This window comes from Xenopus tropicalis, chromosome 7 (assembly GCF_000004195.4).
Source record: "Xenopus tropicalis strain Nigerian chromosome 7, UCB_Xtro_10.0, whole genome shotgun sequence".
Taxonomy (NCBI): domain Eukaryota; kingdom Metazoa; phylum Chordata; class Amphibia; order Anura; family Pipidae; genus Xenopus; species Xenopus tropicalis.
In genome coordinates, this window is record NC_030683.2 from 6,414,829 (window position 1) to 6,442,827 (window position 27,999).

The 27,999-nt window shown below is 50.8% G+C and overlaps 1 protein-coding gene across 2 annotated transcripts in view; it reads right to left on the minus strand.

The window, feature by feature from the left end:
* Positions 1-725: 725 nt before the first annotated feature.
* The window catches only part of LOC100497344 (G protein-coupled receptor kinase 5), a 37,838-nt gene continuing 10,564 nt past the window's right edge, over positions 726-27,999 (minus strand). Inside the window, exons 2-16 of one of the 2 annotated variants that reach the window (XM_002940348.5) lie at positions 17,863-17,958; positions 14,612-14,724; positions 14,221-14,298; positions 12,904-13,004; positions 11,813-11,905; positions 11,458-11,521; positions 10,470-10,610; positions 9,924-10,114; positions 9,663-9,700; positions 8,448-8,537; positions 7,815-8,023; positions 3,855-3,992; positions 3,041-3,178; positions 2,326-2,457; positions 726-1,354 (exon numbers count right to left, since the gene is read on the minus strand). In XM_002940348.5, coding sequence (XP_002940394.1) covers positions 1,256-1,354; positions 2,326-2,457; positions 3,041-3,178; positions 3,855-3,992; positions 7,815-8,023; positions 8,448-8,537; positions 9,663-9,700; positions 9,924-10,114; positions 10,470-10,610; positions 11,458-11,521; positions 11,813-11,905; positions 12,904-13,004; positions 14,221-14,298; positions 14,612-14,724; positions 17,863-17,958 — 1,721 coding nt within the window. In that variant the 3' untranslated portion in view covers positions 726-1,255. Of the gene's footprint in view, positions 1,355-2,325; positions 2,458-3,040; positions 3,179-3,854; positions 3,993-7,814; positions 8,024-8,447; positions 8,538-9,662; positions 9,701-9,923; positions 10,115-10,469; positions 10,611-11,457; positions 11,522-11,812; positions 11,910-12,903; positions 13,005-14,220; positions 14,303-14,611; positions 14,725-17,862; positions 17,959-27,999 lie in introns of those variants that run through there. The other variant, XM_004915737.4, reaches the window with a different exon arrangement.

The following is a 27,999-nucleotide window of genomic DNA, read 5'->3' on the forward strand; positions in this document are numbered from 1 at the left end:
CTATATGTACAGTATATATATATATAATCAGGGCCATACAAGCGTGACATTAGATTGTGTTGTTCTGCGTTGGTTACAAACATGTGACTCCCCATAGGAAATACCCCGTTGGGAAGTGGTGAGGCGGCAGTCGCGCGCGAGACTTGGTTGCACTGACAGACAGGAAGTTTGGCTTCTACACAGGCCTCACCGCCGACATTTCCACCTTCCACCACTGCACATACATCTGATACACACACACACACACACACATATATATATATATATATATATAATCCCTCTATAGTACACTGTGCTTTTAAACTACAACTCCCAGCATTCCCTGACGGCCCAAGGGACAAGCATGGGAAATTTAAACACAAGGGCAGGACTAAGAAGTGATTTATTTGCTTCAGTTTAGATTTCTATCGTTCGTATCTAAAGCAACAGCCCCGCGAGGAGGACGGAAACGGATAAACATCACTTTATCTCCCCGCGCCGCTTGGCAAGTAAGCGAAGCACGAGACGCGCTGCCCAGTTCAGCTCCTTACATGGGCAACTGAGCTTTGTACTTTCCCTTTATATTTCTCCAGTTTCAGCCTTGCCTGAGCCTCCATTGTTCCATGGCCCCCCCGAGGCAGCCGGCGTGTCCCATTCCCCATTCATAGCTAAATAGAAATGAGAAATCCACATTTTTTTACAAAAAAAAAAAAAATTTAATTTTTTTTCTTTTTTTTTTTTTTATATAAAAACAAAAAAAGAAAATAAGAGGTACAATGTGAGACAGAATGGTGGGATGCTCTGCAGGCCCCTAATGGCTGGAGCGGCTGAGCGACGGCGCTCGGTGCGGTGATGGCGGCGGGGCACAAGATGGCTTCCCCTTGGGTCGCGCGTTACATGCAGGCAGCAATGTTCTATTGCACGGTCACGTGGACATGGGATATTGGTTATTGATCATGTCTTTTTGTTATTTTTTTCCGTATTCCACGCCATTTGTAAAAGGAAAGGGGGGGGACAACTGCCCCCCCTCACGCAAGCACAGACCTGAGCGAACGCTTGACGCCATTCATTGTGAGGCTCCGCTGCGAGAAGAGAAATGTGACTCCCCCTCCCTCAGTCCCATCTAAGACACAAACACAAACTTCTCCTGGGGGGGCTGTGAGGTTCCGGGGTCTCCTCTCTCTCTCTCCTACTCTCCCCCTCGCGCTCTTGCTGTCATTAGCGGAGGAGGGTCAGCTGACCAGACGCTGTTTTCCTTGCCGATGATTGGATGCCACTAGCTACTACCGGTAGAGTTGGTACTGATGTGGTTTGTGTTCACGTCGTGGTTTAAAGATGATTTGGTACACGGGGAGCTGTTTGAATTGTTTTGGTGCTGGGAGAGAAGAGAAAATAGCGATAATAATATCAGCCCACGGAGTATTTACGAAGATGCAATAAACTTAATATACAAACTAGTAAGGGGCTTTATACACCATCTGGGGTCTCTCTCTGTACAGGCTATGGGCAAACTTAGGGGGCTGTTCCTGCTCAATTGTGCTTAGTACAGGGGAATCCCTATGTGCCATAGTTTTATGGTATCTCTCTGTACAGGCTATGAGCAAACTTAGGGGGCTGTTCCTGCTGAATTGTGCTTAGTACAGGGGAATCCCTATGTGCCATAGTTTTATGGTATCTCTCTGTACAGGCTATGAGCAAACTTAGGGGGCTGTTCCTGCTGAATTGTGCTTAGTACAGGGGAATCCCTATGCTGCCATAGTTTTATGGTATCTCTCTGTACAGGCTATGAGCAAACTTAGGGGGCTGTTCCTGCTGAATTGTGCTTAGTACAGGGGAATCCCTATGCTGCCATAGTTTTATGGTATCTCTCTGTACAGGCTATGAGCAAACTTAAGGGGCTGTTCCAGCTGAATTGTGCTTATTACAGGGGAATCCCTATGTGCCATAGTTTTATGGTATCTCTCTGTACAGGCTATGAGCAAACTTAGGGGGCTGTTCCTGCTGAATTGTGCTTAGTACAGGGGAATCCCTATGTGCCATAGTTTTATGGTATCTCTCTGTACAGGCTATGAGCAAACTTAGGGGGCTGTTCCTGCTGAATTGTGCTTAGTACAGGGGAATCCCTATGCTGCCATAGTTTTATGGTATCTCTCTGTACAGGCTATGAGCAAACTTAAGGGGCTGTTCCTGCTGAATTGTGCTTAGTATAGGGGAATCCCTATGTGCCATAGTTTTATGGTATCTCTCTGTACAGGCTATGAGCAAACTTAGGGGGCTGTTCCTGCTGAATTGTGCTTAGTACAGGGGAATCCCTATGCTGCCGGGCTATGAGCCTGTTCCACCCACCTGGCGTTTGAAGATCCGATGAAGCAGACTTTTCTTGGGGGGTTCTGGGGGGTGACTCCTGTTTAGGTCTGGGGAGAGTGTCCTGTTCGGCCCATAAACATTCAGCTCTTTAAAGCATTCGGTCTCCGTCATCTGTTGTGATAAAATAACACAGATAATAATAAATATTCACTAACAATCCCTCAGGTTTATGGCACCCCCCCCATGACTAGTAAAGAAATGTTGGGGTCAAGTAATAAATATAATAATAATATATTAATATAAAATACAAACTTTGTACCAAATCTAGTAACTCACAGCAACCAATCAGTTGTTTGCTTTGAAATGATAACTCAGTTGCAGTGGGTTGCTATAGGCCGTTCTGACATTGCCCCCTTGGCTAATAGTAAGGCTACAGATATATAGGAACAGTGGCCCATACCCAAGTATCAGCAGGGTTCATCCTATTCTCAATGTTTGACTAGATGGAAATCTGGGCTTTGGAACCCGCCACCGGGATCTGCAACCTCTGAAAGTCTAGAACAAACTTTTTTACCCATGAGCCAACTCAATAGAGTTGAGGAGCAACACAAACATGAAAACTGTACCTGGGGTGCCAAATAAGGGCTGTGATTGGCTATTTAGAAGCCCCTATGGGAACTGGCAGCCTAGTTAGGGGTGACTGTTCTAGACCCATGTTGGTTTGGGGCGCCCCAACACATTAGAGCCTACTCACCTCATTCTGCCAAGGGATGGATACGGAGCCTGTCGAAAACTTGGTGTAGAAGTCATCATCGGTTTGGTCCAAGTTGACGCCTTTGACTGTTGAGAACTGTTCTATGTCCAAGACATCTTTACAGTATACGGCACGGGGCTACGGCAGAAGAAAGGGTCCTTAGTTCATTTTCCACTCGGCTACATAAGTGCTAACGAGATTTCACCAATTCTGATTAGACGATTAGGTCTAGTAAAGGAGGTTATTATTGCTCCCTGACATCTTCTAATGGAGCAAGTTAATACATTTAGAAGGAAATTGTACTGCCAAAACTGTGGATCTGGTAGACTATGGAAGATGGAGCAAACGTGGTTTGACTTGAGATAACGCCCTACAGTACGGTGTCTCATAGCGTTCAGTTCAATGGGAAAACAAGTGGACCCTCTGACAGATACAGAGAAGGGTTCTGATGTTGCTCAGTACAGAGATCAGCAGCCTCAGATGCCCTTTCCCATCTCCTTCCTGAGCAACATCAGAACCCTTCTCTGTTTCCCTTCTAAAATGGATCTCTGGCTGTGCAGTTACAGGAACTGGCCAGTAGGGTGGTGCTGTTGTCACCAAATTCATTATATTAGCAGATAATAAAAACTGAAATAAATAATGTAAATTGCAAAAGTGCTTAGAAATGCATCCAAATCAATTTTCCAAAGGTTTAACTTATCCTTTATAAGAAGAACCTTAAGTAATAGCTTTACCCCCACCCCACCTTAAAGTGACATTACTTATATTTTAAAAAATGTTAACATTTTGGAGAAGAAATCTGTGCAGTACTTACATCGGGAACAAAGGGGGGGTCCATTATACCTGCTTCTAATCGTTTAAAGTTTATGACTCTGAAAAAGGGGTGTCGCTTCACGTCCACGGCTCCTCCCTCCTGACACCCCAGCCTCCGCTTCACTTCTTTGGTGAGTAGCTGTCAGTCACAAACAAGAACCAATCGTGATGGTGATTATCCCATGTACCTGCCATGTTGCCTTCCCCACTGTCCCCCCTACACTTACCCTTTCCCACTCCCCCATACACTCAATTCCAACCCCCAAATCTCTTTTTCTTACCAGTCTCTCCCTCATTTACCCAGTCAGTCTCCCCATGTCGAGCCCCATTTCTTTTTCCCAGTCACTCTCCCATTGCCTCCCATTAACTGGCTTATTCTCCAGTCGCCTCCACACCAACCAGTTGCCTTTTAGATTCACTTCCGAAGCCATTTGCTTGAGTGACAGAGCCAACGATGGTGACCCTGAAGCTCAATGGGCTCCTTTATTTATACAGAGAAGGAAAGTCTTTAGGCCACTGTTCTCCACCAACTGGTTCTGGTTGAGCAGTTGCCCCAGTAGGACCCCCATCTGCCTATACCAACTTATTTTCCTAACTCTTACCCCCCCTCCAGCCCTTAATAACTGCCTCTTGGGAGTAATTCCTGAAACACTTACATGTAATACATTTATATTCCAATTGAATACACAACTGAAGACAATCTGGAAGACGCACTGGCTGTATCTACCCCCAGATATTGCACTTCCATGGGCACGTGTTTGGCTCCCAAGATTGACAATCACTTCCTACAATCTTTCTCTTTGAGGATAGAAACCCGGAGCAGATTTTATGGAATATTGTAACACTAGTGTTATGTTTAAAGGGAAACTCCGTCTTCCAAACCTGAATTTGTTAAAGAGCCCCACACAACACAGAAACCCCTAATATCCCTATCCCTGTAATCTGTTCCTTCATACAGTAGGAATAAATCCCATTTATCTGCTGAAATCCAGCTGCAAAACAGTTCTACTCTTCATTTGAAATCCTGGCAGGGGAGGAGGGACTAAAACACTGATGTTACATATTGTAACAACTCCTCCCCAGCTTACAGACAGCATGCAGGAACTACATAACCCACAATGCACTGCACTGGGATGTTCCTTTCCTTATTGACATCACGTGTGCAGCAGGGAATTGTGGGATTGGGAGGAGGCAGGCTGAAGGCAGGCGACTACTGTTACATTTTATTGGAGTCACAAAGTAGCCAGCCGGATCAGCAGGGGAACAGGGGGCGGGGCTTAGGGAACTGTTCCAAACCAGATTATTACATTACATTATATTAGATATATATAATGTATATATATATATATAAATAAACAACAACAACAACAACCTCATTGCACCCCCGCCTAATGGTTTAAAATTTAGGGGTTGAGCACAACTTTCCCCTTTTTTGCTAAAAAAAAAATATATATATAGCGAACCCAGGGTGGCACTCTGCTTCAGCTCTTAGCTCGGGTGCAAGGTAAATTATTTAAATATCCAAAAAAGACCAGCAACACCGAGTTATATTCCAAAAACATGCGCATGCGTTTTTAATACACAATTGATAAAAATAGCAGATTCTCATGAGAATGGCAGGTACTCGAGCCCCAAGGGCCTCATATCTCAGGAATGTTATTAATGTAAGGAATGAGCAGTTTCACCATCAGCCTAATCCTGTACATAACGAGCCACGTGCACTTGGGCATGGGACAGTACAAGGTGGGCATACCATCAGGGTCGGACTGGGGGGTGCAGGGCCCACCGGGGCTCCCGCCCCAGGGGCCCTGCAGGTGCCCCAGCCAGCTGTGTCCCCTACCCCCCCCCCCGCAGGGCCCCCACCTGACGTCCTCCCCGAGCGCGTATAAATTGAACACGTCAGGGGAGGAACAGTCAGAAGGGGGAGCGCCGGCAAAGGTCGGACTGGGCCGCCGGAGCCCACTAGGGCCAGGGCCCACCGGGATTTTTCCCAATGTCCCAGTCTGAACCTGCATACCATACTAGATTGGCCAGTGTTTGGCCACGGTTACATGGCAGCCAGAGATTTATCAGGAGATGGGAGAGGGCAGCAGTAGGGGGGAGAAGGGGAAGATGGCAGCAGTAGGGGGGAGAGGGCAGCAGTAGGGGGGAGAAGGGGAAGATGGCAGCAGTAGGGGGGAGAGGGCAGCAGTAGGGGGGAGAAAGGGCCAGCAGTAGGGGGGGGAGAAGGCAGCAGTAGGGGGGGGAGAGGCCAGCAGTAGGGGGGGAGAGGGCAGCAGTAGGGGGGGAGAGGGCAGCAGTAGGTGGGGGAGAGGGCAGCAGTAGGGGGGAGAAGGGGAAGATGGCAGCAGTAGGGGGGAGAGGGCCAGCAGTAGGGGGAGAAGGCCAGCAGTAGGGGGGGGAGAGGCCAGCAGTAGGGGGGGGGAGAGGCCAGCAGTAGGGGGGGAGAGGGCAGCAGTAGGGGGGAGAGGGCAGCAGTAGGGGGGGAGAGGGCAGCAGTAGGGGGGGAGAGGGCAGCAAGTAGGGGGGGAGAGGGCAGCAGTAGGGGGGGAGAGGCCAGCAGTAGGGGGAGAGGGGCAGCAGTAGGGGGGAAAGGGCAGCAGTAGGGGGGAAAGGGGAAGATGGCAGCAGTAGGGGGGAGAAGGGGGAGATGGCAGCAGTAGGGGGGAGAAGGGAAGATGGCAGCAGTAGGGGGGAGAAGGGGAAGATGGCAGCAGTAGGGGGGAGAAGGGGAAGATGGCAGCAGTAGGGGGGAGAAGGGGAAGATGGCAGTAGTAGGGGAAGAGGGCAGCAGTAGGGGGGAGAAGGGGAAGATGGCAGTAGTAGGGGAAGAGGGCAGCAGTAGGGGGGAGAAGGGGAAGATGGCAGCAGTAGGGGGGAGAAGGGGAAGATGGCAGCAGTAGGGGGGAGAAGGGGAAGATGGCAGCAGTAGGGGGGAGAAGGGGAAGATGGCAGCAGTAGGGGGGAGAAGGGGAAGATGGCAGCAGTAGGGGGAGAAGGGGAAGATGGCAGCAGTAGGGGGAGAAGGGGAAGATGGCAGCAGTAGGGGGGAGAAGGGGAAGATGGCAGCAGTAGGGGGGAGAAGGGGAAGATGGCAGCAGTAGGGGGGAGAAGGGGAAGATGGCAGCAGTAGGGGGGAGAAGGGGAAGATGGCAGCAGTAGGGGGAGAAGGGGAAGATGGCAGCAGTAGGGGGGAGAAGGGGAAGATGGCAGTAGTAGGGGAAGAGGGCAGCAGTAGGGGGGAGAAGGGGAAGATGGCAGTAGTAGGGGAAGAGGGCAGCAGTAGGGGGGAGAAGGGGAAGATGGCAGTAGTAGGGGAAGAGGGCAGCAGTAGGGGGGAGAAGGGGAAGATGGCAGTAGGGTAGGGGAAGATGGCAGCAGTAGGGGGGAGAAGGGGAAGATGGCAGCAGTAGGGGGGAGAAGGGGAAGATGGCAGCAGTAGGGGGGAGAAGGGGAAGATGGCAGCAGTAGGGGGGAGAAGGGGAAGATGGCAGCAGTAGGGGGGAGAAGGGGAAGATGGCAGCAGTAGGGGGGAGAAGGGGAAGAGGGCAGCAGTAGGGGGGAGAAGGGGAAGATGGCAGCAGTAGGGGGGAGAAGGGGAAGATGGCAGCAGTAGGGGGGAGAAGGGGAAGATGGCAGCAGTAGGGGGGAGAAGGGGAAGATGGCAGTAGTAGAGGGGAGAAGGGGAAGATGGCAGTAGTAGGGGAAGAGGGCAGCAGTAGGGGGGAGAATGGGAAGATGGCAGCAGTAGGGGGGAGAAGGGGAAGATGGCAGCAGTAGAGGGGAGAAGGGGAAGATGGCAGCAGTAGAGGGGAGAAGGGGAAGATGGCAGTAGTAGGGGGAGAGGGCAGCAGTAGGGGGAAGAGGGCAGCAGTAGGGGGAGATAGTCCGTTGTACACGTGATCTAAGAGCCAAGGAACATTACCCACAAAGCCGTGGGAAAAGTCTACGTTGGACTCACCAGTTTGCACACTGATTTGGCCTCTTCGGAAAACTTCTGGGTATAAACTTCCTCCGTCTCCAGGACTCGCCTGTCCACTTCCTCCCTCTTCACCTTCTCCTTCCTGCCCCTGAATGGAGACTGGCCGGCAATCATCTCGTAGATCAGGCAGCCCAGGCCCCAGAAGTCAGGGCTGAAGGTGTATTTCTGGTTATTAAGGACTTCTGGCGCTGGAGGAAAGAAACATATAGTATATTAGTGGGGCCTTGTCTGAAGTCCTTCCAAATCTACCCAGCAAGGTGGGCCCACCCATCATCCAAACAGGGCACCCAGGCCTGCACCCCAGTACAGGGCACCAATCAGCAGCCACATCTATATCGAAAATAGTTTTAAAGGGTAAAAGCACTTTTGTAAGACAATGACTTTATTTGCATTAACCCATTAGACACCCACGTAGATGAAACGAATCCCAGCTCTCTGCAGTACACACTGAGATTCAGGGCTCTACTTCCTGCTCTCCTCCCTCTTTAGTGAGGGGGTGGGGCTAGATTGTACAATACTTATTGGTTCACATAATGAATATATGAAGCAGTTGGAGCTAGAAATGGCCATTCTGTATATATGAACATGTGGCCTTAGTGGTCTGACACTTACCCATATACCCAACCGTCCCCACCCGTCCACGAATTGAGTCGCCTTCTGGGATTTTTACAGCCAATCCCAAGTCAGAAATCCTTATATGACCTAGTAGTAAAAGGTACAGGAATACAATGTCAGGCAGGTATTGCAGTTTGGTAGTAAATTCCACACCAGACTTAGCAGCTCTTTGCCAAATATTTTAGAAGAAATACAAAACAGCCGATACGAACAGTATAGACAGAAAAGAGTCAAAGAACCCTGGTCATAAGAGCTTACACTCTACTAAATGGGCTCAGTAATCTTTGCATGAACCCCTTTTTCTAGACAGTTGACACCCTCAACTTGGGTTAATGTTTTTAATGCCACTGACTTGAAAGTACGTGTATTTTTGGCTAGGTGAAAGTGTAGGTGTGCTAATGTATGCAAAAGCTTTGAAGGATAAGTAAATCTAAAAAAAAAATAATGTAAAATTACTCAGGGTACTTTTCTAAACACTTTTGCAATTTATAGTGATGATTTATTATTTTCTGTTTCAGAGGTATTTATGGTTTTATTGTCTTCCAATATGAAACGTGTAACAGCAGTGCCACCTACTGGTCGGTTCCTGTAAATGTATAGTCAAAGACCTTGAGAAGGAAAACCTGGAAGGGTTCTGATGTTGCTCAGTGAGGAGATGGGCGTCTGTGGCTTCTGATCTCTGTACTGAGCAGAGCAACAGCAGGACACCTCCAGGTTTTTCCTCTGAATGTATATCTAAGGTGGCGCTGTTGTTACAAAATCAATTATATGGGCTGATAATAAAAAAATGGAAATAAATAATCAATGTAAATTGCAAAAGTGCTTAAAAATGCACCCTGAATAATTTGACATGAATAAAATAATTTTAAAACTGCAAATTCACTTTGGTGTCATAGAGGGAATGGTAATAACAGTGGAATTCCAAGTCCTCTGCAGGCAACATGTGCCAGTTTTTTGCACTAATGTGATCTCTTTGCTCTTGTGGTTTTGGTTTCCCATGCATTACCCTTCCCTAGTTCTTTAATGCTCCATATTTGTCTGTTAAAGCTTCTCCTGCCTGCAGTGGTGCCAAATAACCACCTATGGCAACTCCAACTAGGATTTGTGCCCTATGCGGGACAGGACTGGCCGTTTGCAAGAAGAAGAAGAAGATGAGAGAGTCCTGAGTCAATACCCAGAGACGGCCGTACAGGCAGAGGGACCCCCACTCACCGTAATCATCCAGAAGGATATTCTCTGGTTTCAGGTCCCTATAATAAAGAGATAAAAAGAACTGAGAGAAGATCTAAAGCCGGAGTCTCATTAAACCACATTTAGACCAGATCCACAAACCCCCCCCCCCCCACTTTATCTATTTGTAACACCTTCCTGCTGTTTCATTGGTCTCTTTTACCCCAGAAATGACTCTCACATCCTTATCACTGTAGGCAAAGGTAGGACAAGTCACCCCAGTAGCCGCCTGCGGTTCCTCACCGGTACACGATGCTCTCCCTATGAAGGTCCCCCAGACCGCACAGTATTTCGGCTGCATAGAAAGACGCCCTCTCCTCCTGAAAGCCCGGATTCCCCATGTTGTAAATATGGAACTTCAGGTCTCCGCCGTTCATTAGCGTCAGTACCAGGCACAGCGCGTCCTTGGTCTCGTAGGCGTACGCCAGGTTTACCTTGGGCCAAACAGAAAGTCTCAGTCTATTTACATTCCGGATCCAAGCTTCATTTTTGGGCTTTTCTAAGCAATTTACATGAATTGCGTATTTTTTCCCAGTTTCAGAGCTAGTCAAGTTTATTTAAGTTTTTATTGACTGCCAATATAATGAATTTGGTAACAAGAGCGCCACCGGCAGAGCAACATCAGGACACATTTTCCTTCTGCCCGTTTCTCTGACTGTACAGATACAGGGATTGACCAGCAGGTGGCGCTGTAGTAACACAATTCATTATACTGGCAGTTAATAAAACTTCAATCGCTCTGAAAGTAAAAAGATGCCTCTAGCCCCGGGCAGCACCCACATTTCTTACCACAAATCTGCTGGTGACTTTCTCCAGAATCTGCTTCTCATTCAGAGCCATGGATTCCCCTTTCCTCTTTTTGATTCTCTTTTTCTCCAGCCTCTTACAGGCGTACATCTTCCCCGTAGCCCGGACCTGGCACGCACATACCTGCCAATCACAAGCAACTGGTTATTACCCGCCAGTCAGTCTGTCCTACTCCCCATCCCATATAAAGGCACAAGGCTGCAGGCTGAGTTATACAGGGAACTCTGAGTATCACTCATGTATTATAAGGGATAATGTACCCCCTACTGTAAATGATAAGGATATTAGCAGTCACTGAGGGGTTCTGTGCCCATATAAAGGCACAAGGCTGCAGGCTGAGTTATACAGGGAACTCTGAGTATCACTCATGTATTATAAGGGATAATGTACCCCCTACTGTAAATGATAAGGATATTAGCAGTCACTGAGGGGTTCTGTGCCCCCCATATAAAGGCACAAGGCTGCAGGCTGAGTTATACAGGGAACTCTGAGTATCACTCATGTATTATAAGGGATAATGTACCCCCTACTGTAAATGATAAGGATATTAGCAGTCACTGAGGGGTTCTGTGCCCCCCATATAAAGGCACAAGGCTGCAGGCTGAGTTATACAGGGAACTCTGAGTATCACTCATGTATTATAAGGGATAATGTACCCCCTACTGTAAATGATAAGGATATTAGCAGTCACTGAGGGGTTCTGTGCCCATATAAAGGCACAAGGCTGCAGGCTGAGTTATACAGGGAACTCTGAGTATCACTCATGTATTATAAGGGATAATGTACCCCCTACTTAGTTATATTATATCTTATAATGAACACAATATATCAGCTGTGCAGACATCACTAAAAGCAATTACTATGTCCCAATAATAACTGATGACACCACTAAGTGCTGTTTATAAGGATATATTATCCAGGTTAGTAATGTGCGCGTTACGGGTACTTAATGAGTTCTTGTGCAACTCACCTCTCCGAAGCCTCCTTTACCCAGAACCCTGTACTGCCGGAAAGTGTTCTTGGTCACGGGCTGCCTGTAAGAGATCAGCAAGATCAGAACCAGAGAGAAGTATTGGGGTTACACCAGTAGCACAGATATAGTGAGGGGTATCCCCACGTAATAACACTGGCCTCCCCCCCCCGATCCCTCAGGGACAGTAATGTCCCTCGCCAATAGGCAATACGTGGGCTTGTGGGGCAAATCTGGGAACCCCTCATTCCTGCTGGCTTTATGGTGGAACCCCCTGTACACAAGTGGGGAACCCATCGGGTGGCGCCAGAGCCCAGTGCCCATCTTGCCCACACTGCGCCCTTATTTCGCTCACCTTTCCAGCCATTTCCACTGGAGGAAGCGGTCGAAGTACATGCTCTCCAGGTAGCAATGGAAGGGCTCCCCGCTCAGGAAGTCAGACACAGATCTATCTCAGAGGCACAAGGGGAAGGATTTTATAGTGCAGATTTGGTACAAGAACCCTGTGGTGTATCTATGCACGTAAGTCCATATTTCCCAGAATTCCCAGGTGAAGGTGAAAATCAGACATGCCATTACTAACTAGTGTTTCTAAACGGTACTTCTAAGTGGCATTTTTTGAACAGGTACTTCTAACTGGCATTTTTTAACTGGTGCTTTTAAATGACATTTCTAACTGGCATTTCTGACTGGTATTTCTAAACTAACACTTCTAACTGGCGTCTCTGACCGGCATTTCTAACTGACGATTCGAAATGGCATTTCTGACTGTTTTTTTAACTGGTATTTCTAAACTGAAACTTCTAACTGGCGTTTCTGACTGGCATTGGCATTGCTAACTGCCATTTCTAAATGGCGTTTCTGACTGGCATTGGCATTGCTAACTACCATTTCTAACTGGTGTTTCTGACTGGCATTGCCATTTCTAACTGCCATTTCTAACTGGTGTTTCTGACTGGCATTGGCATTTCTAACTGCCATTTTTTACTGGTGTTGCTGACTGGCGTTTCTAATTGACCTTTCAAACTGGCATTTCTGACTGTTTTTTTAACTGCTATTTCAAAACTGACACTTCTAACTGGTGTTTCTGATTGGCATTTCTAACTGACGTTTCAAAGTGGCATTTCTGACTGGATTTTTTAACTGGTAATTCTAAAATGAAACTTCTGACTGGCATTTCTAACTGACGTTTCAAACTGGTGTTTCTGACTGACACTGGCATTTCTAACTGCTGTTTCTGACTGGCATTGGCATTTCTAACTGCTGTTTCTAACTGGCATTTCTACCTTCCGTTTTTACCCTGGTATTTCTAACCAATGACAGAAGAACAAATATATCTCGTTTGAAAGATCTCCTGTGTAATCTCCAGAGTTGGGACTTTTAGCTATTATTATCCAGCCCCCATTACACACAATATGTACCTTTTGTACTTTAGGAGACACTTACTTTGCACAGTGAGAAAACAGTTCTTTGTAGGGACTGATCTCCAGTTTCTCCTCCATTTGGTGGACAATATCTTGGCCAACTTCGGAGACATATACTGGAGACTGGAACAAGAACAAAGCAGAGCAAATGAGGATTTTGAGCCCTTTAGTGGGATTAAAGGAGCAGTTAGAGAATTTGTATATCGGTCCAACCAGCACCTACATTTGTACGAGACAGGTTTTCCTTCTATAGTTCTATAGCCATTAATTACATTTTACCCCATTATTCTCCCTGGTTATACAGGAAGTATAACCCCCACCTATACATGAGTAAGGCTTAAGATGAATATTCTGTTTGCCTATTGTTAGAATTAGAAAATAACCCTAGTGTTTGTTATTTCTTGCACTAACAGAGCACAAAGTGAATCTGAAAGTCACATGGGAGGGGCGGGGTCAATACAAAATATCAGTGTCAGTTTTGCCTTGTTTAAGTCAATTAATAATTTCTAAATGGAAAAAAAAACAGGCAAAAACTATTTGTATCCCAAGTTATTCATTGAACTTATGTTGAACAAATGGATGTACTGTGCCTTTAAGAACAGAGGCCGCTATATTCTGCAGTGCTTATCTGATATTTTACCAATTTTCTGCCACCTATTTGTTAGAAAGGCAGTTGGGAAGTGGCTGATACACAGTCAGGTAAGTTGCTGACTTGGGGGGGAGGGGAAATAGTAGCTTAAAGGACAACTATCCCCCCAGAATGAATACGTAACCAACAGACAGTTTATATTATATTAAGTGACCTATTAAAGAATCTCCCCAAACTGGAATATATATATCAGTAAATATTGCCCTTTTACATCCTTTCCCTTGAGCCGCCATTTTGTGCTGGGCTGTGCGCTCCCTCAGAGATCAGCTGACAGGAAGTGATGCAGCTCTAACTATAACTGCCCATTCATTGGCTGATGGGACCTAGCATGTATGTGTGCCTTGGCTTGTTTGTGTGCACTGTGACTCCTATGATCCCATATGAGCTGTTTATGCAATATATTTTTATAGAGACCTACACTGTTCAGGGGTATAGTTTCCCTTTAAATCTGCCCTTGTATGGCCAGTTTAACTCTTCCACCTTGTTTTTTCTGCCTTATTATGTTCCTCGTTACCCCAATATTCCATATCTAGTATGGCTAGTGTAACTTGGGCACAAGGACCAGTAACCTCACATATATAAGGGGGCACAGCCGGCCAAAGAGAATGAAGGGAGAAACCACAGAGCTGTATCCGGCGTATCTGCCCCCTAATACCAAGTGCAGGGGAGCAAATCCAGTCTGGTACTTACCTCTGGGGTGAGGTATTTCAGAATAATCTCCTTCCCTTTCTCTCCTAGTTTTTCATCGGGCGTCACCTCATATTCTGCCTGAAACACAGAGACCAGAGGGGCAAGCGGCACCGGGGAGGGGAGAAAAGCAAATAGCGGGATTATTATCATTCTTACCCATATTCCTAATTCAGCAGCCAGAAAGTATAACTGGCCCTGATGCTCCCTAAGGATGCTGGGAGTTGTAGTTTGATTAAAGATAAGGAGGTGCAGGTTGACTGTTTCTAGGAACCAGTAGCAACCAATCGGCACTGTTGGAAACGACACATCTGATTGGCTCCTGTGGGTCACTAGACCTGAACTCAGTTGTATTTATTTATTACATTCATTTTCTAATGATAATGTGACATACCACGGCATCCAGGAAGTGGATCAGACATTCCAAGTCCGGCTGGGCCTCACAGAACTGGCGGAATAGGAGCCTCCCGATTGGCTGCTTCTCACACAGGTTGTAGTAGTCTCTCTCTATAACACAAGCAAAGGGCAGGGTACAGGAGGGCCCCAGAATACAGAATGGCTGCTTCTGAGAGTTGCAGTTGAACATTTACACAGTTACAGGGATTGTACCTAACCCGGCTGATTGTCAGAGATTAACATGCACTCAGGAGTCATCCTTTCCCTTGAGCTGCCATTTTGTGATGGGCTGTGATCTCCCTCAGAGATCAGCTGACAGGAAGTAATGCAGCTCCTTTACACCCTTTCCCTTCAGCCGCCATTTAGTGATGGGCTGTGAGCTCCCTCAGAGATCAGCTGACAGGAAGTAATGCAGCTCCTTTACACCCTTTCCCTTCAGCCGCCATTTTGTGATGGGCTGTGAGCTCCCTCAGAGATCAGCTGACAGGAAGTAATGCAGCTCCTTTACACCCTTTCCCTTCAGCTGCCATTTTGTGATGGGCTGTGAGCTCCCTCAGAGATCAGCTGACAGGAAGTCATGCAGCTCCTTTACACCCTTTCCCTTCAGCCGCCATTTTGTGATGGGCTGTGATCCCAGAGATCACCTTTTATAGAGACCTACATTGTTTGGGGGGTACAGAAAGTCAATACCCTATAGTACAGCCCTAACAGGGACAGAAGCTTTATGGCCAGATATTTAATACCCTGACACTGCCGGGGGGGGGCTGTGAAATCTGCACCCATGGGACACACTATAAAAGACTTTCTTACACTTTACACCTTGGCAATAGGTGGTAATTCCATGAATCTCTACAGGGCACCCAGGCTGAGATTCCCAACAATTGTTTTACCCTGTGCTACTCTGTATAAATTACATGAAGCAGTGACCTAAGTAGTCCCCAAAGCTTGCACTTCTTTAATAAACTTGGCTAGCCAATAGGAGGAATCACCTACTCATTGTTAGGTATAGTTGCAGACACATTCCTCTAGAGGGGGCTAGAGATCAAGAATGTAACTGTTGCAATTCCATCTCTGACCATCAGAGGGTGCAACAGCGGCAGTTCTTTGGGTCACATTTGATATTCTGGCTCTATGGAGACTGCACCTGGGCTGATACAAATATATATATATATTCCATACTGCATTACTCTGGCTGTTACACTACAACTCCCAGCACCCCCTGTTAATGAACAGGGCAAAGCACCAAAAAATCAGTACAATTTACCATGGTTTCCCCCAACAAAGAAGAGCTTATTTCCAGCAATTCTTTTGTAGTTGCCACTAAATACTGCCCCACCACTAGAGGGAACCATCAAGAAAATTCAGGACCAAAATGTATTCCTATTTGCAATTGTTGTGGGGCCTGGGAACCCTTGCCTTGCTGGAGCTAGTGATGCAGGGGTCACTAAATCTGTACCCAACCCTATCCCACCCAAACCCACCCATGCTGTTCCAATTTGCCCATGATCCACAGGTGGCATCATGGATTGGACGGGTGCTCACCAGTGACATCACCAAGAAGAAGGAGCACAGGAAAACTATGCCAGGCAGGCAGTCTGGCAACCAAGGCATCTGGACCTGGCACCTATCTGAACCTGTGCCCGACTCACCTTATAGTGCCCTGCTCGGGGCTATATTTATAAATAGGCCCATGCCTAGGGTAACAGTTTCAGCGGGTAACTCTCAGGTGTCTATATAAAAATAAGAAACTAAATGACACTTGCGGCTAAATCCAAGGGCGGGGCTTAGGGGGCAGCCCATGATTGGTCAGGAGCCTACCATGTGATCAGATTATTGGGCCAAGGACCAATCATTTGGTTCTCGGTAGGGATGCACTGAATTCACTATTTTTGGATTTGCCTGAACCCCAAATCCATATACAAATGATGATGAGGAAAGGCCAAAGAGAAGCGATTTGGTTCGACCAGAGGCATGGATTTGGCCAAATCCGAATCCCGCTGAAAAAGGCAAAATCTTGGCAAAATCCCGAATCGAATCCTGGATTTGGTGCATCCCTAGTTCTGGGACATTTGAGCCACCACTTAATTGGCAAAATCCACTCATTTTGCAACTTGGCCCAACTAGCAGAATGTTCTAGAATCCCTGCCATAAAGCAGGGCTGGACTGCTGTTCTAGTACAACTCAAGTACAACAACAAGTTCCCATATAACTTATACAATAGTTTTTTCACCTAGTCAACCCCACAGAAGAGGATAAACCCCTTCCAGGATCAGTAAACACTGCGTGAAATATCACATCTATGTTACCGAGGGGCAAATTCCCTTTATAATAAAAGCAATTTCCCCCCAGATTCCGGCCCTGAGATTCCAGCACCGTCAGCCCCTTCCATGCCGTGTTCCGACTCCAGACATAAATATTTGCATGTACGGGAAACCCAGCGCAGGAATGTAATGTGGCCGTATGGGCTTGTGAAAATACCTATGGCATTCCCGCTGAGCCCCCGGCCCGTGTTTAATGTCAGAGACTCCAGGCTGACAGCAGCTGCTGGCACAGAGAGTGCAGACACGGGGACGGAGAGCGCGTCCCATTCGCTTGCGCACCCAGCCACGCACGTTATTTTCCACTGCCAGGTCCCCTATGGGCAGAGATATTAACCCCCCTCTGGTTAAAAGGGGTTGTTCACCTTTAAATTAACCTTTAGTATGATGTAGATTAATATTCTGAGACAATTTGCAATTGGTCTTCATTTTTATTATTTGCAAGTTTTGAGTTATTTAGCTTTTTGTTCAGCAGCTCTCCATAGAAAGTTCAGCAGAAAGCTGGTTGCTATGGTCCAATTTAACCTAGGAACCAGGAAGTGGTTTGAAAGGGAGGCAGGAATATAAATAGAGGAGGGACTAAATAGAAAGATATGTGATAAAAAGTAACAATAGTTATTGCCTCACAGGGCAATACGTTTTTGGCTGCCGGGGTCAGTGACCCCCATTTGAAAGCTGGGAAGACTCAGAAGAGGAAGGCAAATAACTCTAATGAAGAAATAATGAAGACTAATTAAACATTTGCCATGCTATAACATACTAAAAGTTGACCTGAAGAACCAGGCAGAGCAAACAAAACCACCAAACCTCTAATGTAGCCAAATAACCACATCACTATGGTAACCAGTTGGCGGGTGCTGGGAGTAGTACTACAACAACAGCTGGAGGTTGGCCCCCCTGGGTAATAAAGTGGGGTACATTCCCCTCTTACCTGTCGCCCTGCGGAGCTCTTCACATTGACTGATGTGCGGGAATTTTAGGATCTCCTTCCACTTTTTGCTCTTGCCCTTGCGCTTTCCACCCCCGCCTGTTAAAAAGCAACAAAAATAAGATGTTAATGGATGCACCATTCAGCAGGCAGATCCAAGCAAGAGGGCTCCTGGGACCTCCTGGTGTTGCTGAACTGCTGCTCTCAATATTCTCTGCCAGAAAGGCCAATAACAACCAGAATTCTGCACTGCCTGTAGTTGCACAGACTCGCCAGTAGGGTGAGATAGTGAGTTCCACAGGACATATACGTTTCATTGCTGCTGCAGTAGGAATTGCAGAAACACAGGGAGCTGTGAATGGAATCAGAATTCTCCTCTCCTGTCCCTGGTCATTGGGTCTCCCAGTGCAAACCAAGTACTGCGGGGGTACAGGGGGACCCCCACTTCCACTCCCACAAAGGGAAAGCGATGGAATGCATAGTGTGTACCCCTATAGCTGCCTTACCCGGAATAAAGGGAGGGACGGCGCGGCTGCGCCCCTATAACTGCCTTACCCGGAATAAAGGAAGGGACGGCGCGGCTGCGCCCCTATAACTGCCTTACCCGGAATAAAGGAAGGGACGGCGCGGCTGCGCCCCTATAACTGCCTTACCCGGAATAAAGGAAGGGACGGCGCGGCTGCGCCCCTATAACTGCCTTACCCGGAATAAAGAAAGGGACGGCGCGGCTGCACCCCTATAGCTGCCTTACCCGGAATAAAGGAAGGGACGGCGCGGCTGCGCCCCTATAACTGCCTTACCCGGAATAAAGGAAGGGACGGCGCGGCTGCACCCCTATAACTGCCTTACCCGGAATAAAGGAAGGGACGGCGTGGCTGCGCCCCTATAGCTGCCTTACCCGGAATAAAGAAAGGGACGGCGTGGCTGCGCCCCTATAACTGTCTTACCCGGAATAAAGAAAGGGATGGCGCGGCTGCGCCCCTATAACTGCCTTACCCGGAATAAAGGAAGGGACGGCGCGGCTGCGCCCCTATAACTGTCTTACCCGGAATAAAGGCAGGGACGGCGCGGCTGCGCCCACTATAACTGTCTTACCCGGAGTAAAGGCAGGGGACGGCGCGGCTGCGCCCCTATAACTGTCTACCCGGAATAAAGGAAGGGACGGCGCGGCTGCACCCCTATAACTGCTTACCCGGAATAAAGAAAGGGATGGCGCGGCTGCGCCCCTATAACTGCCTTACCCGGAATAAAGGAAGGGACGGCGTGGCTGCGCCCCTATAACTGCCTTACCCGGAATAAAGGAAGGGACGGCGCGGCTGCGCCCCTATAACTGTCTTACCCGGAATAAAGGCAGGGACGGCGCGGCTGCGCCCCTATAACTGCCTTACCCGGAATAAAGGAAGGGACGGCGCGGCTGCGCCCCTATAACTGCCTTACCCGGAATAAAGGAAGGGACGGCGTGGCTGCGCCCCTATAACTGCCTTACCCGGAATAAAGGAAGGGACGGCGTGGCTGCGCCCGCTATAACTGCCTTACCCGGAATAAAGGAAGGGACGGCGCGGCTGCGCCCCTATAACTGCCTTACCCGGAATAAAGGAAGGGACGGCGCGGCTGCGCCCCTATAACTGCCTTACCCGGAATAAAGGAAGGGACGGCGCGGCTGCGCCCCTATAACTGCCTTACCCCGGAATAAAGAAGGGACGGCGCGGCTGCCCCCTATAACTGCCTTACCCGGAATAAAGGAAGGGACGGCGCGGCTGCGCCCCTATAACTGCCTTACCCGGAATAAAGAAGGGACGGCGCGGCTGCGCCCCTATAACTGCCTTACCCGGAATAAAGAAAGGGACGGCGCGGCTGCACCCCTATAACTGCCTTACCAGGAATAAAGGAAGGGACGGCGCGGCTGCGCCCCTATAGCTGCCTTACCCGGAATAAAGAAAGGGACGGCGCGGCTGCACCCCTATAACTGTCTTACCCGGAATAAAGAAAGGGACGGCGCGGCTGCACCCCTATAACTGTCTTACCCGGAATAAAGAAAGGGATGGCGCGGCTGCACCCCTATAACTGTCTTACCCGGAATAAAGAAAGGGACGGCGCGGCTGCACCCCTATAACTGTCTTACCCGGAATAAAGGAAGGGACGGCGTGGCTGCGCCCCTATAACTGCCTTACCCGGAATAAAGGGAGGGACGGCGTGGCTGCACCCCTATAACTGCCTTACCCGGAATAAAGGAAGGGACGGCGCGGCTGCGCCCCTATAACTGCCTTACCCGGAATAAAGGAAGGGACGGCGCGGCTGCGCCCCTATAACTGCCTTACCCGGAATAAAGGAAGGGACGGCGCGGCTGCGCCCCTATAACTGCCTTACCCGGAATAAAGGAAGGGACGGCGCGGCTGCGCCCCTATAGCTGCCTTACCCGGAATAAAGAAAGGGACGGCGCGGCTGCACCCCTATAACTGCCTTACCCGGAATAAAGGAAGGGACGGCGTGGCTGCACCCCTATAACTGTCTTACCCGGAATAAAGAAAGGGACGGCGCGGCTGCGCCCCTATAACTGCCTTACCTGGAATAAAGGAAGGGACGGCGCGGCTGCGCCCCTATAGCTGCCTTACCCGGAATAAAGGAAGGGACGGTGCGGCTGCACCCCTATAACTGCCTTACCCGGAATAAAGGAAGGGACGGCGCGGCTGCACCCCTATAACTGTCTTACCCGGAATAAAGAAAGGGACGGCGCGGCTGCACCCCTATAACTGCCTTACCCGGAATAAAGGAAGGGACGGCGCGGCTGCACCCCTATAGCTGCCTTACCCGGAATAAAGGAAGGGACGGCGCGGCTGCGCCCCTATAGCTGCCTTACCCGGAATAAAGGAAGGGACGGCGCGGCTGCGCCCCTATAGCTGCCTTACCCGGAATAAAGGAAGGGACGGCGCGGCTGCACCCCTATAACTGTCTTACCCGGAATAAAGAAAGGGACGGCGCGGCTGCGCCCCTATAACTGCCTTACCCGGAATAAAGGAAGGGACGGCGCGGCTGCACCCCTATAACTGCCTTACCCGGAATAAAGGAAGGGACGGCGCGGCTGCGCCCCTATAACTGCCTTACCCGGAATAAAGGGAGGGACGGCGTGGCTGCACCCCTATAACTGTCTTACCCGGAATAAAGAAAGGGCCAGCGCGGCTGCACCCCTATAACTGCCTTACCCGGAATAAAGGAAGGGACGGCGCGGCTGCGCCCCTATAACTGCCTTACCCGGAATAAAGGGAGGGACGGCGTGGCTGCACCCCTATAACTGTCTTACCCGGAATAAAGAAAGGGCCAGCGCGGCTGCACCCCTATAACTGCCTTACCCGGAATAAAGAAAGGGACGGCGCGGCTGCACCCCTATAACTGCCTTACCCGGAATAAAGGAAGGGATGGCGCGGCTGCACCCCTATAACTGCCTTACCCGGAATAAAGGAAGGGACGGCGCGGCTGCGCCCCTATAACTGTCTTACCCGGAATAAAGAAAGGGACGGCGCGGCTGCACCCCTATAACTGCCTTACCCGGAATAAAGGAAGGGATGGCGCGGCTGCACCCCTATAACTGCCTTACCCGGAATAAAGGAAGGGACGGTGCGGCTGCACCCCTATAACTGCCTTACCCCGGAATAAAGGAAGGGACGGCGCGGCTGCACCCCTATAACTGCCTTACCCGGAATAAAGGAAGGGACGGCGCGGCTGCGCCCCTATAACTGCCTTACCCGGAATAAAGGAAGGGACGGCGCGGCTGCGCCCCTATAACTGCCTTACCCGGAATAAAGAAAGGGACGGCGCGGCTGCGCCCCTATAACTGTCTTACCCGGAATAAAGGAAGGGACGGCGCGGCTGCACCCCTATAACTGCCTTACCCGGAATAAAGGAAGGGACGGTGCGGCTGCACCCCTATAACTGCCTTACCCGGAATAAAGGAAGGGACGGCGCGGCTGCACCCCTATAACTGCCTTACCCGGAATAAAGGAAGGGACGGCGCGGCTGCACCCCTATAACTGCCTTACCCGGAATAAAGGAAGGGACGGCGCGGCTGCGCCCCTATAACTGCCTTACCCGGAATAAAGGGAGGGACGGTGCGGCTGCGCCCCTATAACTGCCTTACCCGGAATAAAGGAAGGGACGGCGCGGCTGCGCCCCTATAACTGCCTTACCCGGAATAAAGGAAGGGACGGCGTGGCTGCGCCCCTATAGCTGCCTTACCCGGAATAAAGGAAGGGACGGCGTGGCTGCGCCCCTATAGCTGCCTTACCCGGAATAAAGAAAGGGACGGCGCGGCTGCACCCCTATAACTGCCTTACCCGGAATAAAGGAAGGGACGGCGTGGCTGCACCCCTATAACTGTCTTACCCGGAATAAAGAAAGGGACGGCGCGGCTGCGCCCCTATAACTGCCTTACCTGGAATAAAGGAAGGGACGGCGCGGCTGCGCCCCTATAGCTGCCTTACACGGAATAAAGGAAGGGACGGTGCGGCTGCACCCCTATAACTGCCTTACCCGGAATAAAGGAAGGGACGGCGTGGCTGCACCCCTATAACTGTCTTACCCGGAATAAAGAAAGGGACGGCGCGGCTGCACCCCTATAACTGCCTTACCCGGAAATAAAGGAAGGGACGGCGCGGCTGCACCCCTATAGCTGCCTTACCCGGAATAAAGGAAGGGACGGCGCGGCTGCGCCCCTATAGCTGCCTTACCCGGAATAAAGGAAGGGACGGCGCGGCTGCACCCCTATAACTGTCTTACCCGGAATAAAGGAAGGGACGGCGCGGCTGCGCCCCTATAGCTGCCTTACCCGGAATAAAGGAAGGGACGGCGTGGCTGCGCCCCTATAGCTGCCTTACCCGGAATAAAGGAAGGGACGGCGTGGCTGCGCCCCTATAGCTGCCTTACCCGGAATAAAGAAAGGGACGGCGCGGCTGCACCCCTATAACTGCCTTACCCGGAATAAAGGAAGGGACGGCGTGGCTGCACCCCTATAACTGCCTTACCCGGAATAAAGGAAGGGACGGCGCGGCTGCACCCCTATAACTGCCTTACCCGGAATAAAGGAAGGGACGGCGCGGCTGCACCCCTATAACTGTCTTACCCGGAATAAAGAAGGGACGGCGCGGCTGCACCCCTATAACTGCCTTACCCGGAATAAAGGAAGGGACGGCGCGGCTGCACCCCTATAGCTGCCTTACCCGGAATAAAGGAAGGGACGGCGCGGCTGCGCCCCTATAGCTGCCTTACCCGGAATAAAGGAAGGGACGGCGCGGCTGCGCCCCTATAGCTGCCTTACCCGGAATAAAGGAAGGGACGGCGCGGCTGCACCCCTATAACTGTCTTACCCGGAATAAAGAAAGGGACGGCGCGGCTGCGCCCCTATAACTGCCTTACCCGGAATAAAGGAAGGGACGGCGCGGCTGCACCCCTATAACTGCCTTACCCGGAATAAAGGAAGGGACGGCGCGGCTGCGCCCCTATAACTGCCTTACCCGGAATAAAGGGAGGGACGGCGTGGCTGCACCCCTATAACTGTCTTACCCGGAATAAAGAAAGGGCCAGCGCGGCTGCACCCCTATAACTGCCTTACCCGGAATAAAGGAAGGGACGGCGCGGCTGCGCCCCTATAACTGCCTTACCCGGAATAAAGGGAGGGACGGCGTGGCTGCACCCCTATAACTGTCTTACCCGGAATAAAGAAAGGGCCAGCGCGGCTGCACCCCTATAACTGCCTTACCCGGAATAAAGAAAGGGACGGCGCGGCTGCACCCCTATAACTGCCTTACCCGGAATAAAGGAAGGGATGGCGCGGCTGCACCCCTATAACTGCCTTACCCGGAATAAAGGAAGGGACGGCGCGGCTGCGCCCCTATAACTGTCTTACCCGGAATAAAGAAAGGGACGGCGCGGCTGCACCCCTATAACTGCCTTACCCGGAATAAAGGAAGGGATGGCGCGGCTGCACCCCTATAACTGCCTTACCCGGAATAAAGGAAGGGACGGTGCGGCTGCACCCCTATAACTGCCTTACCCGGAATAAAGGAAGGGACGGCGCGGCTGCACCCCTATAACTGCCTTACCCGGAATAAAGGAAGGGACGGCGCGGCTGCGCCCCTATAACTGCCTTACCCGGAATAAAGGAAGGGACGGCGCGGCTGCGCCCCTATAACTGCCTTACCCGGAATAAAGAAAGGGACGGCGCGGCTGCGCCCCTATAACTGTCTTACCCGGAATAAAGGAAGGGACGGCGCGGCTGCACCCCTATAACTGCCTTACCCGGAATAAAGGAAGGGACGGTGCGGCTGCACCCCTATAACTGCCTTACCCGGAATAAAGGAAGGGACGGCGCGGCTGCACCCCTATAACTGCCTTACCCGGAATAAAGGAAGGGACGGCGCGGCTGCACCCCTATAACTGCCTTACCCGGAATAAAGGAAGGGACGGCGCGGCTGCGCCCCTATAACTGCCTTACCCGGAATAAAGGGAGGGACGGTGCGGCTGCGCCCCTATAACTGCCTTACCCGGAATAAAGGAAGGGACGGCGCGGCTGCGCCCCTATAACTGCCTTACCCGGAATAAAGGAAGGGACGGCGTGGCTGCGCCCCTATAGCTGCCTTACCCGGAATAAAGGAAGGGACGGCGTGGCTGCGCCCCTATAGCTGCCTTACCCGGAATAAAGAAAGGGACGGCGCGGCTGCACCCCTATAACTGCCTTACCCGGAATAAAGGAAGGGACGGCGTGGCTGCACCCCTATAACTGTCTTACCCGGAATAAAGAAAGGGACGGCGCGGCTGCGCCCCTATAACTGCCTTACCTGGAATAAAGGAAGGGACGGCGCGGCTGCGCCCCTATAGCTGCCTTACACGGAATAAAGGAAGGGACGGTGCGGCTGCACCCCTATAACTGCCTTACCCGGAATAAAGGAAGGGACGGCGTGGCTGCACCCCTATAACTGTCTTACCCGGAATAAAGAAAGGGACGGCGCGGCTGCACCCCTATAACTGCCTTACCCGGAATAAAGGAAGGGACGGCGCGGCTGCACCCCTATAGCTGCCTTACCCGGAATAAAGGAAGGGACGGCGCGGCTGCACCCCTATAGCTGCCTTACCCGGAATAAAGGAAGGGACGGCGCGGCTGCGCCCCTATAGCTGCCTTACCCGGAATAAAGGAAGGGACGGCGCGGCTGCACCCCTATAACTGTCTTACCCGGAATAAAGAAAGGGACGGCGCGGCTGCGCCCCTATAACTGCCTTACCCGGAATAAAGGAAGGGACGGCGCGGCTGCACCCCTATAACTGCCTTACCCGGAATAAAGGAAGGGACGGCGCGGCTGCGCCCCTATAACTGCCTTACCCGGAATAAAGGGAGGGACGGCGTGGCCGCACCCCTATAACTGTCTTACCCGGAATAAAGAAAGGGCCAGCGCGGCTGCACCCCTATAACTGTCTTACCCGGAATAAAGAAAGGGACGGCGCGGCTGCACCCCTATAACTGCCTTACCCGGAATAAAGGAAGGGATGGCGCGGCTGCACCCCTATAACTGCCTTACCCGGAATAAAGGAAGGGACGGCGCGGCTGCGCCCCTATAACTGCCTTACCCGGAATAAAGGGAGGGACGGCGTGGCTGCGCCCCTATAGCTGCCTTACCCGGAATAAAGGAAGGGACGGCGCGGCTGCGCCCCTATAACTGCCTTACCCGGAATAAAGGAAGGGACGGCGCGGCTGCGCCCCTATAACTGCCTTACCCGGAATAAAGGAAGGGACGGCGCGGCTGCACCCCTATAACTGCCTTACCCGGAATAAAGGAAGGGACGGCGCGGCTGCACCCCTATAACTGCCTTACCCGGAATAAAGGAAGGGACGGCGCGGCTGCGCCCCTATAACTGCCTTACCCGGAATAAAGGAAGGGACGGCGCGGCTGCACCCCTATAACTGCCTTACCAGGAATAAAGGAAGGGACGGCGCGGCTGCGCCCCTATAACTGCCTTACCCGGAATAAAGGAAGGGACGGCGCGGCTGCGCCCCTATAACTGCCTTACCCGGAATAAAGGAAGGGACGGCGCGGCTGCGCCCCTATAACTGCCTTACCCGGAATAAAGGAAGGGACGGCGCGGCTGCGCCCCTATAACTGCCTTACCCGGAATAAAGAAAGGGACGGCGCGGCTGCGCCCCTATAACTGTCTTACCCGGAATAAAGGAAGGGACGGCGCGGCTGCGCCCCTATAACTGCCTTACCCGGAATAAAGGGAGGGACGGCGCGGCTGCGCCCCTATAACTGCCTTACCCAGAATAAAGGAAGGGACGGCGTGGCTGCGCCCCTATAACTGCCTTACCCGGAATAAAGAAGGGACGGCGCGGCTGCGCCCCTATAACTGCCTTACCCGGAATAAAGGAAGGGACGGCGTGGCTGCGCCCCTATAACTGCCTTACCAGGAATAAAGGAAGGGCCGGCGCGGCTGCGCCCCTATAACTGCCTTACCCGGAATAAAGGAAGGGACGGCGCGGCTGCACCCCTATAACTGCCTTACCCGGAATAAAGGAAGGGACGGCGCGGCTGCACCCCTATAACTGCCTTACCCGGAATAAAGGAAGGGACGGCGCGGCTGCACCCCTATAACTGCCTTACCCAGAATAAAGGAAGGGACGGCGCGGCTGCGCCCCTATAACTGCCTTACCCGGAATAAAGAAAGGGACGGCGCGGCTGCGCCCCTATAACTGCCTTACCCGGAATAAAGGAAGGGACGGCGTGGCTGCGCCCCTATAACTGCCTTACCAGGAATAAAGGAAGGGCCGGCGCGGCTGCGCCCCTATAACTGCCTTACCCGGAATAAAGGAAGGGACGGCGCGGCTGCACCCCTATAACTGCCTTACCCGGAATAAAGGAAGGGACGGCGTGGCTGCGCCCCTATAACTGCCTTACCCGGAATAAAGGAAGGGACGGCGTGGCTGCGCCCCTATAACTGCCTTACCCGGAATAAAGGAAGGGACGGCGCGGCTGCACCCCTATAGCTGCCTTACCCGGAATAAAGGAAGGGACGGCGCGGCTGCACCCCTATAGCTGCCTTACCCGGAATAAAGGAAGGGACGGCGCGGCTGCACCCCTATAGCTGCCTTACCCGGAATAAAGGAATATATATGCGCCTCTGATTTTTCTTCACAGGGCAGTTCCAGCAGGAACGCACTTTCCCCCCTATGTACAGAAATCTACTACTACTAAAACTTGAGGTTTTCCACAGAAGTGCCAGGGGCTCAGTAACGGATCTGCCAGGGCCGACCCCAAAGCACCGACAGCTTATGGTTGGCAAAAATGGGTGGGAATGCATTTGGGATATTGTAATATAGGGAGAGCCTCCAGCAGTTTCCTACCCATTAATGACAAATCTGATGGATATATATAAATACCAATGCATTCACACTTTCTGTTCTATTCTCTGCAGTTTGGTACATGTATGTGCCTCCGTGCCCACTACTGTATAACATGGGCCGACTGCACTGGGGCACGCAGCAAGGTATAAGCAACGGGAAGCACCTGGGCAGATCCAAAACCCAAGAACCAGCACCGACCCATAGCAACTTGCCCTCTGTACAAATGCTGCTTAACCCTGTGAGTGCCAGTAGTCCTGCAAGGGATACTTGGATTATGGGGAGGTGGGCAGCCCTATAGTCACACTGGCACAGGGGGATTGGGCAGTACTATGGTCTCACTGGCACAGGGGGATTGGGCATTACTATGGTCTCACTGGCACAGGGGGATTGGGCATTACTATGGTCTCACTGGCACAGGGGGATTGGGCATTACTATGGTCTCACTGGCACAGGGGGATTGGGCTTTTTTTTATGATGCTTAGTTGCATCAGCAGCCTGAGCCCCCACTTCCGGCTATGTGCAGTATCTACCTTCAGTATATACATACGTATATATATATATACATTATTAGTCCAGGTATGGTGCACACAGAAAACTCCAGGTACTGCCTGGGTGCATGGATAACATAATCAATAAGCACAAAAAAACGCACTCACAGGACTTGTATGAAACAAAAAAAATGGTGTTTAATTCAAAGTTTCGTCTTAGACTCAGGACTTCTGGAAGACGGCTTGAGTCTAAGCTGAAACGTTGAATTAAAC